Raw genomic sequence first — 20,291 nt, 5'->3', positions numbered from 1 at the left:
GTTTGAAACAGTCCTTAACCACTTTACCACCGGAGGATTTTCCTGCTAAAAGACCAGGGGTTATTTTGCGATTTTTTACTGCGTGACTTTAACGGACAATCGCGCGGTCGTGCGACGCTGTACCTAAACGAATTTCACGTCCTTTTTTTCCCACAAACAGAGCTTTCTTTTGGTGGTATTTGATCACCTGTGCGATTTTTTGATCACGCGCTATAAACAAAAAAAGAGCGTAATTTTTGCAAAAACAACAATATTTTTCACTTTTTTTTATATGAAATTCCCCCAAAAAAAAATGTAAAAATCAAAATTTTTTAAAATTTTCGGCCAATTTGTTTTACGCTACCTATGTTTGGTAAAAAAAATCGCAAAAAGCGTATTTTGATTGGTTTGCGCAAAAGTTATCGCGTTTACTAACAAAGGGAAAGATTTTTGTCATTTTTGGTGTTTTTTTTTTTAACGAGTAATGGCGGCGATCTGCGATTTTTTTTGCGGTACTGCGACATTGCGGCGGACAGATCGGACCCTTGACTGACATTTTTGACACTTTTGGGGGTACCAGTGACATTACTGCAGTAATCAGTGCTATATATATGCACTGTTACTGCAAAAATGACACTGGCAGGGAAGGGGTTAACAGTATTGGACAGGGAGGGGTTAAGTGTGTCCTAGGGGCGTGATTCTAACTGTGTAGGGACATGGCTACTAGTGTAAAAACAAAGATCAACAGTTCTACATAGTAGAACTGTTTGATCTTCACTTTTACACAGGGAGAACTGACAGGTGGCTTGTTTACACAAGCCGCTCTGTCTTTCTCCCGCTGTAGCGGCGATCGTAGTGTGACCGGCGGACATCGGGTCCGCCAGTCACACTCCCGCACTCCTCCGTGAACGAGCCGAGGCGGGCGCGCGCCTCGGCGGGCGCGCGCCCGCCCGCTATTGGCTCTGGAAGGAGTGACAGGCGAGCGACGTAGACCTACGTCACTCTGCCTGGCCGGGGCCGACTGCCGCAGTAAATATACTGTGCGCAGTCGGCAAGCGGTTAATAGACCTCTCAGCAGCTTCCAGCAAACTTGCAGCTCCTTCAGACAGGTGCAACCACCAAACTACTCCTCCCCCACACTCACCTATTGCTGCTTCCTGTCTCTTAAGGACTGCTTCTCATGGGTCTTAACCCTGTATGTGCTGGAATCCCTTATGGTCAGGGGTGGGGGCTCTTTCCCACCCGAATATCACTACAGAGCCCCCCAAATTCCGGGTCCCAAATATCGCTCTATTCAACACAGAGAGCACTGCGATTCAGTCCTCCTGATTTTAGCTATTTCCAGGAATTTCTCACCCGTCTTGGGTGACCCCCTGAACATTTCCCAACTTCCCTTAAAGAGACCACAACCCAAACACAGGAGATATATAGCGATTGTCCAGGACCCAACCTTGGCGTCCTGTACAATATATATAAATATATATCTATATATCTATATCACCAACGTGCGTTCGTCGGGTAGTGTTCGTGTTCACGGACGGGCGATCGATATTGAATATGGATGAGGCCCAGAATGCCAAAATTTGCATCACTGCACTTGGTGTTTTAGCCATCCATAATAAAATATTTTCAGGCATGCGTGATGAGGTTATACAGATTTAAACTGAACGACCTTAACACCAACGTATAGAATATCGTTCATTTGCAAACGAGACGACAGAATTTTTCGTGTTTTTCAAACGGTATTTTTCGTTTACAATATCGATATCGCTCATTGATGGCCGGGCATTAACGAGTCGGCCGATTGCTCGCTGAACGGAAATTTTCGGCCGATTTTCTTTTCGTGTATTCCAGCCATTAGGCTAGCAATACGTGTTCAATTTTCTTGTACAATTTTCTGTTAGATTTACCACAAACCACATAATACGAGGTCAAAGCTAAAGAACACTTTCACTTGTATCCAATTAGGCAGGCCTTTGTACTACATAGTTGAAGGTAAATTTCAAGAAAATTGTACAGAAAATTGTAAGAATGTTGTATAATGTATGGCCAGCTTTAAGTGTGTGCTGGAATACCCTAGATTTGAAGTAAAGTTTATGTTTTTTCGACCACGCCCAACTGGGCACTTTTGTGTATGGACTGGGGAGGAAAGAAAAATGTGCTTTGCACAAACGTAGTCTTTTAGACTTTCAGCAAGGGGTGATGTGCTCAGTGCCTATCCTGTCCTAGGAAAGAGGTACCGTAACTATAAGACCCGGTTCACACTACTGCGTGTGCCGGGTTCGCATGTCATGTCGGAGCGCACTGCTCCGACATGACATGCGATCAGCTGTGCGGTGCGAGTTTAGCCATACAGTTTGTATGGCTAAATTCGCACCGCACCCGCAGCAAAGACGCACAGGAGGCATTTTTGCTGCCGCATCAGGATCGGATCGCACAGCGGTTCACACTTGTGCAATCCGATCCTGTGCGAACTGCACGATCGCACTGCGATATGCGATCAAACTGGGGGTGTCGTTAAGATTACATTGACACCCCCAGCGGATCGCATATGGCAGTGTGAACTGCCGGGGGTGCGTGTGCGATGCGGGAACAGGCTGCGAATTCCCAGCCTTCCCGCATCGCAATAGTGTGAACCAAGCCTAAGTGCTGTATATCTGTATATTAAAAAAAAAAAAAAAAAAATCGAATTTCTTCATGAATTTAGGCTAAAATTTATACTGCTGCATGTCTTTGGTAAAAAAAAAAAAAAAAATGCAATAAATGTTTGCTGGTTGGTTTGTGTGAAAGTTATAGCATCTACAAACTTTGGTATATATACTGGAATTTTTGCAAGCTTCTTCTGAGTGCCGGTCTTCATCCATCTTGATTGGTCAGTATGGGATGATGTCACTACCACACAAGTGCAGGAGTGCAGTCAACCTGGAACCCAGACAGTGTACTGAAATGTTCACTGAGCTGCTTTAAAAAAAAGCCCAAAAATGAAAACTAATGCAGCCACCACATCTAAGAACTGGTAGGCTGCAATATAATAAATGTATCTTTTTGGGACAACAGGCCCTACATTAATACCACTTTAACTGTTTACTGGCTGGTCTCAAATGATGTCTGGAGTTGCTACATAGCATTTATGCTTTACAAATGTCCATTTATTTCATTGGGTTATCTTATTGTGGGATTATCCATCAACATGACTGACTCTAGTCCTTTACCAATCCTGGTATAGCAGTGTTGTTTTATGCCATTTGATTCAAATGATCTCTGTGAAATTTCAAGTCTGCCTTCCCTGCTAGCTTCTTTATTGACTTTTATGAACTTCTCACTTGACAGGCATGCTTGGACTAGTAGTTCTGTGCTAGCTAGAGATCTATTGGTTGCCCTTCTAGGCAACCTGGCATTAGAGATCTAGTGGTTACCCTTCTAGGCACCCTGGCATTAGAGATCTAGTGGTTACCCTTCTAGGCAGAGAAAAAGAGAAGACAGAGGCACCTCTAAGTGTAGACCATCCACAAATTTATTAAGAAATATGGGTGTTTCTAAACTCACATTTTGATGTATAATCAAAGGCCTGAGTGAGGATAATGAGCGGAGTCCCTGCGTCCTGGCTAGCGTGTCTCAGTGCTTCCTGGCAGAAGGGTGAGCTATTTCTCTTCCGTTTTCCGCTCTCTCCGTGGATGTGCCGACTTCCGGGGAGTAGGGGCGAAAGCGAGGCCTGAGTCACACCTTAGACCACAGATGCGCCAATGACGTCACGAAAATGTGACGCGTTTCAGAGCATGCGCCTTATGGCCGAAGCCTGAACAAGCGCTCTCCTTTCTCAAGTTGTTGTTGTAATTACCCTTCTAGGCACCCTGACATTAGAGCTTAAAGTCTTACTAAACCCACAACAGTAAAATCAGTCTGCATTTGCAGTAAACATGTTTTTTTATACTCACTGTGGAACGTGGAACCTAAGGGGCTAATCCTTTGCATTGTGTAAAAAGGATGTTTGATCCTGTTTTCTCTGATCCTCCCATTCGTCCACAGTCCCCAATCCATCTCCTAACAGTACAGAGCCTTGGAGTCAATCTTCACATGCTCAGTTTGGTGTGTATTGCTAGAGAGATTTTTTTTTTCTGTGATCAGCACAGGGCATTTCAGCACTGTCCAGAAAGAGAATCAGGGGTCCTGCAGCCTCATAGGACAGTCAGGGTAGAATGAAAACTCCTTCTACAAGCTTTAACTAGACACTAATAAAAGTCATAAGACTGCTATAACTGCTGATGAGAAAAGTTAATTAGTAGTTTATATTTACTAAAATAATTGCATTTACATGTTCTGATTGGGAGAGCAGATATAGTGAATGTGGGATCCTGGGTTACGTCCATGCAAGCATTGTTAAACCAATACATGTACTGTCGGTGGTGGGAACTTTGTTTGGAAACACTGCTCTAGTGTTCCTTGGATTTGCCTTGAGTTAGACATTTCATTAGATATTTACTATATGTAAAATGAGCTGTTTAGTGCCCTCACCCTAATTCAAAGAATGTGCCCCTGGAAAGTTTAACAGGAAACCATCTTGCAGTCACACAATCATAAATAAAAAAAACTGTAGCAACATTCTATTTTTACTTAACTTGTTGTGATTGGTTTTTAAACCCGTAGGTTAGAGAAGAACAACTTTTTACATAACAGATTGCTAAATATACCAATAGCTGCAGTATAGGAGCACCAGAGCATAGTCAGAATTTCCAGTCTTCTATGGTTAATGAAAATAAATGAATCAAACTAAATATGCACAACGTTATACACATACATATACAGTACATGTATTTATTGATATGTGAGATTCAGCAGTGGGAACCTGGAACAGTTGTTTTTAATGAGGGGCTTTTGAAAACAAGTGTAAAACTTACCTCCTGCATTGTACGTGAGGATTCTGAGGACCCATTTGCATCCTAAGAAAATCATAGAATTAAGAAGAGCTCTGGCCTATATGGGAATGAGGAATAGGGCAAATATTGTACTTATTCCAAAACCCTAAATGAAACAAACCCTCAGTGCAGGGCACTATTTTAGAAATACTCAAAACTCAATTTGACCTTAGGGCCATGTCAGATGGGTGATTTGTTAGCAGTGATCCTCTTCTTTTTTTTTTTGGCTATGGAAATCATAGTTATGTACTTGGGGTGCACATCTTCACTGGTCTAACGATTCAATTCTATTATGATTATTCTATCAATGATTCTATTCGATTCCGTGATGCATCACGATTAATACCCACGTTTTTATCCAAAAATTCAAGCAGTCAGAAGAATTCTATTATTTTATTGTCATTTGCTCTTAGCGCAATATCCTATTTGTGGAGGGTAATTCCCATAACCATCCCAAAAGAGGGGCTAAACGTTATTCACTTTCAGTTCATTACAGAGAACAAAGGGGCATTCTTTACATTTAGAGAAAAAAACAGAAAGGCTTCTTTGCTGTAAGAGCTGTGAAAATGTGGAATAGACTGACTCTCTAACAAACTAGTTCTGGGTTGCTCAGCAGATTGTTTTAACAAAGACGGAGGTGTCTGATCCCCACTCTCCTCTATGGGGGAATCGGATGAGAACGGACCACCTGTCCAGCGGTTTCCATCCGTCCGGATTTGACGGACAGGATCGGAAGAAATTACACTTTGCTACAATGTAAAGTAGTGAATGTACAGCTTGTATAGTGTAAATTTGCTGTCCCCTCAAATTAACTCAACACACAGCCATTAATGTCTAAACCGCTGGCAACAAAAGTGAGTACACCCCTAAGTTTAAATGTCCAAATTGGACCCAAAGTGTCAATATTTTGTGTGGCCACTATTACTTTCCAGCACTGCCAGGTTGCCACTGGAGTCCTCTTCTACTCCTCCATGAGGACATCACTGAGCTGGTGGATGTTACAGACCTTTCGCTCCTCCACCTTCCATTTGAAGATTCCTCACAGATGATCAATAGGGTTTAGGTCTGGAGACATGCTTGGCCAGTCCATCGCCTTTACCTTCAGCTTCTTTAGCAAGGCAGTAGTCATCTTGGAGGTGTGTTTAGGGTCATTATTATGTTAGAATATTGCCCTACGGCCCAGTCTCTGAAGGGAGGGGATTATGCTCTGCTTCAGTATGTCACAGTACATGTTGGCATTCATGGTTCCCTCAATGAACTGTAACTCCCCAGTCCCAGCAGCACTCGTGTAGCCCCGGACCATGACACTCCCACCATCATGCTTGACTGTAGGCAAGACACGCTTGTCTTTGTTCGCCTCACCTGGTTGCCGCCACACATGCTTGACATCATCTGAACCAAATAGGTTTACCTTGGTCTCCTCAGACCACAAAACATCCATGTCCTTAGTCTGCTTGTCATCAACAAACTGTTTGCAGGCTTTCTTGTGCATTATCTTTAGAACAGGCTTCCTTCTGGGACGACAGCCATTCAGACCCTTTTTTATTCAGTGTGCGGTGTATGGTCTTAGCACTGACAGGCTGACGCCCACGACTTTAATCTCTGCAGCAATGCTGATACCACTCATACGTCTATTTCCCAAAGACAACCTCTGGATATGACACTGAGCACTAGCACTCAACTTCTTTGGTCGACCATGGCGAGGCCTGTTCTGAGTGGAACCTGTCCTGTTAAACCACTGTATGGTCTTGGCCACCCTGCTGCAGCTCAGTTTCAGGGTCTTGGCAATCTTCCTATAGCCTAGGCCATCTTTATGTAGAGCAACAATTCTTCTTTTCAGATCCTCAAAGTTCTTGGCCATGAGGTGCCATGTTGAAATTCCAGTGACCAGTATGAGAGAGTGAGAGCGACAACACCAAATTAAACACACCTGCTCCCCATTCACATCTGAGACCTTGTAACACTAACGAGTCACATGTCACCAGGGAGGGAAAATGGCTAATTGGGCCCAATTTGGACATTTTCACTTAGGGGTGTACTCACTTTTGTTGCCAACGGTTTAAACATTAATGGCTGTGTGTTGAGTTGTTTTGAGGGGACAGCAAATTTACATTGTTATACAAGCTTTACACTCAATACTTTACATTGTAGCAAAGTGTAATTTCTTCAGTGTTGTCACATAAGATATAATAAAATATTTACAAAAATGTGAGGGGTGTACTAACTTTTGTGAGATACTGTGTATATATAGATAGCATATTCAAAGCTCCAGAATTGCCATATAGAGAGGGAGAGGAAATAACACTCTCATAGTGCAGTATTTCAAATCATTTATTTAAAAAAAGAAGGTTGTATTGCACTTACATTAAAGAAGACAGGAATCAGCATGTATTTTATAGGAATGGCCAGTTTGAGCTCCACTTGCATTCCAGCTGACCAGAAATTACGTATTTTTAACACGTCATTTCATGTCTCAAGATACGTCTTTTCCGGTCAGCTGGAAAGCAGGTGGAATGCAAATCGGCGATTCCTATACAATACATGCTGATCCCTGTCTTCTTTGATGTAAGTGCAATACAACCTTCTTTTATAAATAAATGATTTGAAATACTGCACCATGAGAGTGTTCTTTCCTCTCTGTATGGCAATACTGGAGCTTTGAATATGCTATCCATTTATATATTAAATGGATGAGAGCAGCGATTTGAATTAATTCTTGTGACCTCATATATGACATCTTGGATTTTTCCATATTCGCAATTTGGCTCCCTGTAATAGGGGTCAACTAAGTCTGGTGAGCGCATAGTGTGTCTGCATGCTGGTAGAGAGGAACCTTTCCTATACTCACTAAGGATGTTATTCACATTTGGGATTTATACATGGACTTCACAACTTTTATTTACTTTCTATAATTTAAATGAAGATGTATTAATTTGTTCATTTACTATGGTGATGTCTAATTTATGATGTATGAGCGACACATACTTGACAGAGTGCCCAACCTTTCCCTGCTTTATCCAAAACTAGAAAAACAGATTTGATTTTAAACAACAGGTTCACTTTAATGCAGACCTCCATTAGCACATGTACCTACCTTTTTTTCATTACACTGCCACTTCATTCACCAGTCAGGTGTGGAAGCTACAAGTTGCCTAAACCATACCAGACCATCCCTGCTGTGAGAAGACAATGATTATTGCTCGTGGCTATAGCAGCAGCTAGCGATAATCGCAAATGAATTTGGCAGGCTGGTTGTACCCAAGTTGATTGATCAAACAACTTGGTAAATTCAGCCTGCCCACACACGGTTCAAATCTCGACCAGTTCCTGTTGAACCGGCAGAGATTCGAACTGTCTATTGACAGCCTAAGATGGCAGCTTCCTTGACTGTAAAGGATAGGAGGGTTTAGTTTCACTTTAAATCAGTGGGTTTGATTTGCCTTCAATGATTGCATTTATTAAATTGAAAAGCCAATAGAAAGGCAACATAGTGATGAAAATAACCAATTATTTTTTCTGTAAAATGCTTCCTGACCCACAAAATTGGGGGATGTGGAAGGAGGTATTGAAGGGGTTTTTCCTTTGCCTACATACAGAAATAGCAAAGAGCACACTGGATACAATGTTAGAGCTTCAATGATCTATGAACTATTATCTCTTTGTACAGCAGTATTTTGTTTATGTATATACAGTATCTTATTTTCCTGACAACAAACTTTTAAACGTAATAGAAATTTCCCGTAACTATTTGAGGCCAGAACGCAAGCAAAAACACGTGGTGAGAAGCATATCTTAAATACTACTCCCTCTCTGCAAACTTAACAGTGATTACTTAATGCTTAAGTACAGGCTTGGGATTTTACCCTGTGGATTTCTGATGCACAAACATTTATGCAAAATGTAATTCTTGTGCAATAAATTAGTTTTCATTTTTTCAGTTTCAGCTTTTCACATTTATCATGGCAATGCCCCAATGTGTCCTTACTGTGATTCCAGCTCGTTCATGTTACTGGAGTTGCCACACATTCAGTAAATGAGCTGTAGCATGATAACGACTTTGTTAGCATAATCAAATTGGAGTGTTTAACTACAGTTAGAACAGTTCTATGCTATATAAAAGTTAAAAAAATTCAGATCCACAGCATTAGCTGGCTTATTTAGGAAAGAAAAGACTAATTGAAAATGGTCATAGGCTATAGCAAAGAATTATCACTGATAATAATTAGTGATCTCACTTCAGTAATCTGAGATCTGACAGTCCATCAGTTTATACGTGGATGGCTCCTAGGCAAAACTTCCCAGGGTGGTTTGTTTCATACAGCATGCCATTACTGAGAAACAAAGTTCTCTTGATCCTGTAAAAAGGTTGATTTTTTTGTGTAACACTCTCGGCAAGAACCTGCTGTCAAGTTTCAAAAAATTATGTGAACACTGGCACACATGACATGTTTGTATGGCCTATTAGCTAGCTATGGACTTAGGTCATATGATATACTGTATGTCAGAAAAATGTCATCAATGTACCTGCAGTGGTGTATGCCGTACGTGTGTACCCTGATCCTTTCCCACAGTCATTCAAACTCTGTGGTTGGGAAACCCCAAATAGATCTCACTATGTGCTTTAAGTAAAATGAAGCTTCACTATTAAGTACTATGTAGCAACAGTATTGTAACATTGTATTTAATCAAATTCATTAGTATGCAGATCAAATAGATGTTCTTGGATCTGCATGTGATATCAGTTAAAGAAATCTCACAAATTTAAAAAAAAAGTTTCTTATAAAATAGGACTTGTTCATATTTAACTCCTTATTAAAGTTCAACTCAAGAAATTTAAAAAAAAAATCCATCTTTGCAGTGAGGCTCCTCTGCACTGCAAGGGTTAAATGCTCATTATGTCCAGGGGAGCACAGAAAGGGTGTAAATGCTTGACTCTTGACTCCAGCAGGGTACCTTATGCACTGCGACCAATCCCCTGCAGTGTGTATGATTACACTTCAGCCTCTTCAACATTCAATACAGGGTTGATGCCACTGTATTTTATGTGATGACGCTGAGGCTTTGCCCACAGGAAGAAGGAGGGCGTGGGAGCAGGGTATAAGGTATGTAATGGAGCTTGCACTGTACACCCCTAGACATACCAAGCATTTACCCTTTCCAATGTGCGTGTGTAAGGAAGGGGGGGGGGGGGGTTGGGGGAGGGGGTGACCACCTGCAAGGGGGGGGGGTCCCAATGCAAGGGTGCATTATGTAAAATTTCACTTGTTTAGCTGTAACCCTTAGGTGACCATAATCCATTGTAATTATTTCCTGCCTCCCCCTCTCCTCTAAGTTATTGTTTTTTGACTGATTTACTTTTTCATTTATAGTTTTCAAAACATTTGAAAAACTTTTTCTAAATTAAATTAAAACATTTTCTAAATAGACCCCTATGTATTAACATAAAGGGGACACATTACTGAAGACATTTTCTTTTTTATTTAAAGGTGTATTAGGTGTATAATGATATAGATTGCATTGAATATAAAGTAATTTTTGCTAGATAGTAAGCTAAAATATTTTATTTTTTGTGTTAATTAGTTATTTTAAGTAGTGATAAAAGTATTATTGGATCAATAGCCCCAGAGCAAAAACAAAAAATGATCTGGTACATTTTATAAGTGGTTAAATGCCAACCCCTTCCCTGTATATTTTTTGTCCCCTCCCCATTGTTCACTTCGGCTATGTGGAAGGAAAAGAAACACCCAGTATTACTGGGTATGAAGAGCATGTGACTCTCCCTTCTAGTTCTGGGTGTCTAAGTGACCAATCACTAGGCCTTAGTACCTTTACATGGGGGTGGGGAGAGAGGCTTAGACCTATGTAAGCTCCAGCTTTACATGGATCTCTCTGTCCTTGCTCTCGCAGGTTAATGGTGTGGTCAGGAAAAAAGAGAAGGCATGACAAGTTCAAGTAGAACTTTAGGAAAAACTTTTTCTTTCATTTTGGATAGAGCAAGAGAGGGTAATAACCCCATCAGAATTTGTTTTCACCATCTGTGTCCCATTGCAGAGATTTCCCTTCACTTCCTGTCCCATAGGTAAACAGAAAGTGAGAGGAAATCCCTGCAAATTAAGGAAATTCCTTGGGGACCCCCACGTCCCCAGAACTAGTGTCCCCACTAGAATATCTCCCCTCTATTACTTTTCCGGGGACAACCCAAAATTTGGGATTTTCACTTTTAAGGATAATAGTAAACAGGACAAATAGAGAGGGTTAATCTTCATAATGGGGGCTGAGACAGCAATAAAAACCAACAAGCTTTCTAATCCCTCTGCACCTTATCCACAACTGAAAAAAAGTTTTGCCTTCAGTTATACTTTCACTTTTGAGAAATTGTAAAATTGTTTCAAGATACAACATTTTAAATGAAATTGTGTGTCGGAGACTTCATAAAGTGGGTTGGAACTTTTTGGACACTGCAGTTGCTCAGTACTGTTAATGCAGCCCTAGGACAGCTGTATGTCAGAGCCCCCTGACATACTCAACAATGGTGGAACCTAAGCACATTGGGTAAAAAAAATGATTGTTTATTTTCTGCAGGAACGGTGAGACGCCCTCACTTATTTTTTACAGTAAAACAAAGTATTATGTATCAATGCCTTGAGTCGTTTCCTTTGTTTGCATTGTCTAAGTCTCTGTATTTTATCCATAGTATTGTGTTCTTTATTGTAATCACTAGAACAAAGTGGTTTAGCTTGTTTTTCATCAAGTCAAATTCAAGGAAACCATCAGGCTGGCATAAAATTATATGTGTGTCTATGGTCACATTTTCTTTATCTTACTGATTTCAGATCACAGAGTCATATGAAGAGCAGAACACGTCATCTATCAGCAGCTTGTCTTCTTCCTGCAGCAGTCTGAACAGCCCAAGCTGTGATGTTCACTTCCAAAAACTTAGCTACACTAGGTCAATGATCCTCTCCAATTCACAGAGACCCAAGGTAAACTTGGAAACTATTACTATAATATAAGGCATTATAAATGTGCTTATTGTCAATTTATAAGTAATAAAAAATATTTGTACAAATTAAAATATATTGTCATTTGTTCTTTAACCACTTTACGACCAGTCACTGTGCCTCTACTACGGCACAGTGGCTCGTTATCGTCCAGCGAGGTAGTACTACATCGCTGGACTCCTCCCCTTGTGGGCGGCGCTCACGCGCCGCCGGAGGCTCGCTCCCGCTGTATTCATTCACAGCGGGAGTCGGGCCAGGGGAGGAGCAGCTGCTCTTCCCCGATCGTCGGGGAATCGAGTTTGGAGATCCGCCCGCTTGTGTAAACAAAGCGGGCAGATCTCCTAAGTGACAGGCAGGGTCAGATTGCAGGGTTCAGCATAGCTGAACATGTGATCTGTCCCTGTGTCACTCAGTCACCTCTCTCCACACACGTCAGTAAGCACCAGGCATACATTAACCCCTCCCTCTCCAATAAAATTAACCCCTTCCCTGCCAGTGTCATTTTTACAGTAACAGTGCATATTTATAGCACTGATTACTATAGAAATGTCACTGGTACCCCCAAAAGTGTCAAAAATGTCAGTCAAGGGTCCGATCTGTCCGCCGCAATATCGCAGTCCCGCAAAAAAAATCGCAGATCGCCGCCATTACTCGTTAAAAAAAAAAAACACCAAAAATGACAAAAATCTTTCCCTTAGTTAGTAAACGCAATAACTTTTGCGCAAACCAATCAAAATACGCTTATTGTGATTTTTTTTTACCAAACATAGGTAGCAGAAAACAAATTGGCCAAAAATTTAAAAACATTTAGATTTTTACATTTTTGTGGGGGGAATTTCATATAAAAAAATGTAAAAAAAAATATTGTTATTTTTTCAAAATTTACGCTATTTTTTTGTTTATAGCGCAAAAAGTAAAAATTGCACAGGAGATCAAATACCACCAAAAGAAAGCTCTGTTTGTGGGAAAAAAAGGACGTAAATTTTGTTTGGGTACGGCGTCGCACGACCGCGCAATTGTCAGTTAAAGTCGCACAGTGCCGAAACGCAAAAAGTGGCCTGGACGTAAGACAGTAAAATCCTCCGGTGGTAAAGTGGTTAAAAAGCATATGGACTTCTTAAGAGCTGCCTTTGCCACTCTTATGTCAAATCATGTAGGATGTTCAATGTCTCTGACCATTACTTGCAGCATAACTGTAGTCTCTGACCACTTCCTGTTGCGCAGTCTGCAGTCTGTGACAGCTTCCTGTAGCATTGCATTCACTGAAAATGATGTGTGGCCCTTTAGTGATGTTAGTAACCACCCTCAGGGCTCCAAGTAATGCTGGCCATACATGGTTCGAACTGGCCGAGATTTTAACCGTTAAAAGGCAGGCTAAATGTAACAAGTTGATCGATCGATCAACTTGGGTACAATCAGCCTACCGGATTCACTTCGGATTATTTCAGGCGGCTGCTATAGCCACTAGTGATAATCACTGTCTTCTCCCGGTGGGGACGGCTTCCCCCGCCTGCTCTCACCACCCCCCCCCCAGACAATGGCTGATTATCCTATCAGCACTCTCTGTGTTGATGTGGAAATCATGCTAATTTCTCTCCTGCAACCTGTGGTTGCAGGAAAGAAAATTGCATTGTGTATTTCGCTTACATAAGTTAACCTCTGTTGCAGTCGTTATGTACGGGGAAGGGTTGATTTACTAAAACTGGAGAGTGCAAAATCTGGTGCAGCTCCAGGTTTTTAGAACAAGCTGAAGTTAGAAGCTGATTGGCTACCATACACAGCTGCACCAGATTTTGCACTCTCCAGTTTTAGTAAATCAACCCAGGTGTGTCCAGGTATGAACGACTTAACCTTGTCACTATGTACTAGCAATGAGGAACTAAATCAATGATGCACATAGAAATGGGGTGCAGTGGGAATCTGACATTTGCTCTTAGATTGGTAATTTTGTTTTACCTAAAATGGCTTTATTTTAAAGTATGTCTTCCCTAGACTTCCTTGGTCTCATAGGACTAAGATATTACAATATCAGTTATCTTGATTTATCAGTTATGGCACTAAACTCTCTTCTATTTAGGTATATATTCATATCTCAAAAAAAAGTCCCTTTTATTGCTCTCAGCCTCCTTCAAATCTTCAAATTTCTTTTTATTATTTTGGTGATGTGATCTGACTTCCTTTTAGATGATAGCAATGCTCATTCTCCATGGTCTCACTGTATGAAGAAACATAGCCACCCTCTCTTGTTCACTCTCAAAATGGACTAGGGGCTATGTGATTTGTAGTGTGCAAAGATCAGTACAAATAACTAACGTGCTGCTTGTTTCTAAAAAGCTGAAATAAGAGGAAAGAGCAGAGGTTCAGAAGCTCACAGAGAACATTAAAAAGCAGGAAAAAAACATGAGAAACTATTTCATGAAAAATATACTACAGGGCAATTAAAGTGGTTGTAAACCCTTACATATACCCATTGAAGTAACTGGCCCCAGGTGATACACAGAGATGAAACAGATCCTCCTACTTCTCTATAGCTGTTTAAAAACCCTGATTTTTTGAGCTTTCAGAAAACAGGAGGTGGAGAGCTGAAGTTACACTCTGCAGAATTCTGTCAGGAGTGCTGAGAGCTGATTGGATGGAAGGGACACACTCTCTTCACACAGCACACAGCAATGGAGCTGAGGCTGCCAATCACAGGCTGTGTGCTGGAGCTCCCTCCCCCCTGTCACCGTTTTTCTCTTGGTGTCAGAAGTGCAGATAGCAGAGGAATGGGGCCACGGACTGAAATGACACGTATTGCTCTGGATTGAGACAAGTACACACTATAGAAGGATACACTTTGTTCTTATTTCTTGTCAGAGGTTTACAACCACTTTAAGTAGTGAATGTGTATGAATTATTTTTGGAGAATAAGAATATTGTTTAGTGTCACTTTTAATGTGGCCTTATTTTACTGTATTATGCAAACACCATTTATTATATTGTTGGTAAATGCAGGCAATCGGTCTAGTGTAACATTTATTTGGCCCTAAAAAAATCTTCTGTCCTGTGTTACTAGTCACCATCCAGCTTCACTTACATCCCAATAGCAGGGATTTGGCTGCATTGCTAAACCTCTCTTTAAAAGCAAACCGATAGATAGCTGAAACATTGATGGAATACTAACCAATGACATGTGTTTGAGAGATGGCTTATTTGTTTTACAGCCACACCACAGGAGGAATCTCTCACATCACCTACCTGAAGTTGAAAGCTATGATAATATTACGAATCTAAATGCCGACCTGATTAAGCTGCCTCTGGTTACAGTCTTGGATATGCCTCATGTAAGTTATTTTTCTATGTCATATTTAAAACCATATATAGCGTTGTATAAATTCACATGTGGTGGTCAATGTCTTCGCACCTCAAAATAAATAGTACAAGAAAGATAGACATGCTGGGACTATTGGGCCGTACACATGGGCTGACTATTGGGCAACATTCGGCCCATGTGTATGGCTGCCAGTCTGATAGAAGCCAGCCAAACTGGCATTACCAAAAAAGGTCTGCATGACCAAAAAAGGTCTGCTGAACGACATTCTATCAGCACTCGCAGCCAATGGCTGAGAGCACTGACCGGTGTGTTCTGGTGGGGGGTGGTCCCCCTGTCAGAACACAAAAGCTCAGCAAACGAGATCGCTGTACTAACATTGCATAGTAAGTACAGCGGCCCCCCCCCCCCCAAGCTCTTCAGTTTTTTTTCCATTTGTTCTGGTTGAAATAAAAAACAAAAAACGAATAGTGTGTATTCGGCTTAAGACTGGAGTAGCTATAATCTTGAGTAGCTGGGCATGGCAATCAATCAGCCTCTATTTCTTATTTTCAAAGCCTATCTGAACATGATTAAGCCTAGGTTCACACTAGATGCGGTGCAATTTACAGAGAATTCGCTGTGGATTTGGCACTACATCAAAAGCGCAACCCGTCCATGCGAACCGATTGCGGAGTGTATGTTAACTTAACAACATCCCATAATCAGTTTGCGAAGCTGTGACTAAAGCTATATCCCCTTGGTATAGGTGTTTGCCTTTTTATGTACCTTCTGAATCCTGACCTGAAAACTCCCAGAATGTTGCTAGGACATTACGAAGCGAGACCTCTCTATTACCGTTCACCTTCAATATCAAAGGAGTGAGCTCTTTTTCTGATTCAAACCCCCTCACATGCATTTTCTCTCCCCTGATACAGTAGCTCTGTGCTACTGCATCAAGGGAGAACCTTTCTGACTAAAACAGGCAGTAAATGCTTGTAATGATTGTAGCTAAGTGAAGCATTGTAGCTTTCTGGTACAATGATTTTTATTGTAGAAAGTAAACCAACATGACAACTGTCCACCCACGTAGGGGGGACAATACAAAGAACATGGCACAAAGTCATGGGTAAAGGCACATACAACTAAGTATTTTGAGAATGCAAAATGTCTACTGATCGAACTAAGGGTACAAGCTGAAGGTCCGTGTAAGATGCCTAAGCCCCCGGGCCTAGAGGGGGAGTCAATTTTTCAGATGCAATAGGTTGTATCATTGTAGCTTTGAGTTTAGAGTATGAGAGCTCCCTTCTGTAAAGGTGAATAGTAATAGTTGGGCCTCACTTAGCAACGGCTTAGCAAAATCCTTGGGGTTTTCAGGTGAGTCACATAAATGGCATCCACATATAGCAAGGACATTGTTCAGCTGTAGTCAAAGCTGCATAGTTGATTTTGTGTCTACAGACACCAGTTATCTGCATTGGCAGTTTTTTTGTGAAGGTAAACTAGCCCTTTAAAATAGAAGCTTATTGGTTGGTATGTACAGCTGCCATATACTCTGTCTGTCCCAGGTTTAGTAAATTCCCCTTAGTATTGTCAATGTGACTGTTGATGATTCCACAAAATCTGACCCTGAGCTCAGTTCTCTACACTGAGGCCTCTTTCACATCACATGGGCGGTCGGAGAGAGTAAAAACAGGCTATTGAGCCAACGTTTTATTGCCCCCAACCACCTACCTAAAGTCTACAATACACTTGAAGGAGACTGTTCACATGTAGTGGCCGTTCAAATCAATGATCAATGAGGTCCTCCTGCAACTGTGAGCCAAATGCTTGGCTCAAGGTTGAGGCTGATTAGTCCAATTAAAAATTGTCATTTGTTGTCTGCAGTCCTGAAAATACTGGTACTACGTAATACTTCCTTTACACATTGAGATGTAAATGGATTCTTAGATGAACCAGCCATATCATCCAGTCTAGGAGCTCAGCTATATACATGCACCTTCTCATATGCTGCTCAGAAAAGACTTGCATAGCTTGAAACTATTTTGATGCTCTTGGAGCAATGGTTCATGGATCATTCCATCCTTTGTGGATATAACAGCCTACATTTTGGACTGAGTCTGGGGCAATATGTGCCCATTCAGCCAGAGAAGCTTGTGAGCATTTGTGGGATCAGGTACTGATGTTGGACTAAAGAATTGTCCCACATTTGACATTCCAATTCATTCAAAAAGTATGCAGTTGGGTTAAGGTCAGGATACACCACTTCAGTTCATCCACACCAAACTCATCAACAACCCTATCTTTATGAACCTAGTTTTGAGCACGGGGCACAGTTATGCTGAAGCAACACAGGGCCTTCTCCAAACTGTAGCCACAAAGTTAGAAGTGCACAAATGTCTGAAATGTCTTTGTATGCTGTAGCATAATAATACCATTCACTGGAAACACCTAAACATAATCATTTAAATGGGTATTCACACACGTTTTGGCCATATAGTGGGAGGGACAGTCAGGTGTCCACAAGCATTTGTCCATATAATTTATCTGATGATCTGATCCTATTTAGCTTTTCCATAGGGTCATCATATTTATTTGATTTTTTCTGATACTGCTCACCCAACAGCTTAACTCCACATGGCAGACCTGAAAGAAAACAATAAAGAAGTTTGGCCACTGTGCCTGCCTGTGTAATAGGCATCAAGACCATACAGGAAGCTCAGCAATACCGAGCCTGTGATTTTCTCAGGTCAGCATTACTGAACGGCACTGAGAATGAAGTATCTGGTATGGACACTCCGGCCTCAGTGCTGCCTCCCACTATTAAAAGAGATAGTCTACAACTCCTTGCTTGCTCTTTAAAATCTTTAGAATTTATTGGTTCTCCATAAAAGACACGGGGTGTCAAATGTGCATTTTCTGTCTGACATTTTATGGAGAACCAATAAACTCTGAAGATTTTAAGGAGCAAGTAAGGAGTAGCAGACTATCTCTTTTCATGATTAACGTTGCAGCTGTGCCACTGCCTTTCCGCACCCAGCCACTCTAAGAATTCCCTCATCTTATTGGATAGTAGCACCTCACCTCTGCTTATGCCACCCACTATTCATGTGACAAATTCCTGGACACATTTATGACATGTACATTAAATTGTTGGATGTATTACCATTTGTTTGTTGTGTGAATGAGAGACCTTTTTTCTTATGTAGCATAGACCGTCTGGCTGGTCCCACTATCCTGTCCTAGGTCCACTTTTCCCCACAGTGTAAAAGGAGCCAGACACACTGTGGCATCCACACTTTTGTCTCAATAAATAGTCTAGGGGGTTACTTTTTTTTAATTTATTGCAGTGTAAGTTGGTTAGGGCATAGGGAGCTGGGGGATACTCTGGAATGTTGAACAGTAGTTAGAGGACGCACTTTTCTAGCAGCTACTTCTTGAAAAGTCTCTTATGCCCCGTACACACGTACCGATCGTCGGCCGTAAATACTTGGCCGACGACCGATCGGCCGATTGTATGCTTGTTAGTATGATGCTTCCGACAGCGCATTTTCGGCTGAACAGAATCTGTCGTGCAAGCATTAAAATTTTTGTTGGCCAACACCAGAATGGCCTATTGTTCGCCAGTCAGTACAGATTTCGGCTGACAGACAGCAGATTAGCAAGACTGGGCATGCTCAGAAAAGAAAAAAGACAAGGAAAGTTAACCATCACATGACATCACTTCTGCAGTCGGCTGTTGTTGGCCGACAAAATTCGTGTGCAGTCTTTTGAAGTTTTCAACAGACACGACAGCCCTGGACAAAAGACGGCCGACTGTTTGGCCGACGATTGGTACGTGTGTACGGGGCATCAGGAACACTTGGGAAATGGACAGCGCTGGGGCATCAAAGCAATGTCCTAGGCTGAGCGAACTCCAGTATCAGTGCAACAAGGGGGGGGGGTTACCAAACCAAACTCAGATCCTGCTCTTAGGTCTATACTCACAAGTTCCTTGGTGCCTGGGTGCCTCTCTTAGTAGACTCGCCAGACACTGGATCTTAGGTAAAATCCCCTTTCTTTGGCTTGTACGCTCTCTCTCTGCAGGTAGGGCACCTGCCACAGGATAGTTGGGGCTTTGCGGACTCCTGGTGAAGGTGTAGGGTTGTCTGAGAGGGTGGCAGCTCTTCAGGCTAGGTGCTTCTTCTAAAGGAAAAGCATTGTGACTGAAGCAGCCCCAGACTATTTATGTTCTTTTCAGTCACCTTCTGAGCACACCCCTTCAGGGGTTGGCTGGGACCTCATAAACATTCGAACTGCCCACTCCTATGTTCTGGATCTTTCCAGAAAGCAGAGAGCAGAAATCAAGTGTGCAGCCTGTGGGACCCTTATCAGCCCAGAGCAATCAGCAACAGGGTCACTGATTACAGAGGCATGGGCATCCGCAGAACTTTTTTCATGGGGGGGGGGGGGGGCATCATTTTAAGGTCACCCAGGCTCCGCCCCTTTTCAACAATGTCACGAAGGGGAGGGGCTTAGTCGTTATACTTATTTTGAGTATATTCCCTTAAAGCATGTTATACAGCACAGTGCTTTGCCGTGTAATTTGGTCCCTTCTATCACCTAAAATACCTGGCTGATCCTGCCTGGCTTTGTCTGTAAACTGACCACAGTATACCATGGCTGCTGAGCCCTGACACCGTGGTCAGTTTACGTGCCTCCCATCATCAGCAGCCCTCCTGTCCTCCTCTGTCCTCTCTCCCCCCCTCCCTCCCTGCCTGTCTGCTCCTGTGTCAGTGCCCACCCCCCCTCCTCTCCTGCTGCTGTAGCTTCATTCAAAGTTTCATATCCTGTCTACAGTCTGTTTAATAATCCTGTGTGCCCCTGTGTCTGTTTTTTATAAAAATAAGCCATTCTTTACAAGTATAGAGTGCCACTCGCTGCTCACATGACCCGCCACCTCTCTCCTCCTCTCCTCTTTCCCTCCCAACTGACATCAGTGAGGAATCCTTGGCCCCTCCCGCTGCAGGCAGCTGTCGGCCAGAGAGAGGAGAGAGCCAACGGGTCACGTGAGCGGCACTCGGCCCTCTGAAAACTAGTAAAGAACAGCTTATTTTTTTAAAACACAGA

The 20,291-nt window shown here is 42.0% G+C and overlaps 1 protein-coding gene across 5 annotated transcripts in view; it reads left to right on the top strand.

Annotated features, from left to right (window-relative positions):
* ARHGAP9 (Rho GTPase activating protein 9) overlaps positions 1–20,291 on the top strand; it is a 231,938-nt gene that overhangs the window by 132,700 nt on the left and 78,947 nt on the right. For all 5 annotated transcript variants that reach the window (XM_082244790.1, XM_082244789.1, XM_082244788.1 and 2 more), the window contains 2 exons: positions 11,726–11,875; positions 15,097–15,216. In XM_082244790.1, coding sequence (XP_082100916.1) covers positions 11,726–11,875; positions 15,097–15,216 — 270 coding nt within the window. The remainder of the gene's footprint in view (positions 1–11,725; positions 11,876–15,096; positions 15,217–20,291) is intronic.

Source organism: Pelophylax lessonae, assembly GCF_965119305.1.
Source record: "Pelophylax lessonae genome assembly, chromosome: 2".
Taxonomy (NCBI): Eukaryota; Metazoa; Chordata; class Amphibia; order Anura; family Ranidae; genus Pelophylax; species Pelophylax lessonae.
The sequence above is the reverse complement of the archived record's forward strand: the minus strand, read 5'-3'. Positions and strand labels throughout refer to the sequence as shown.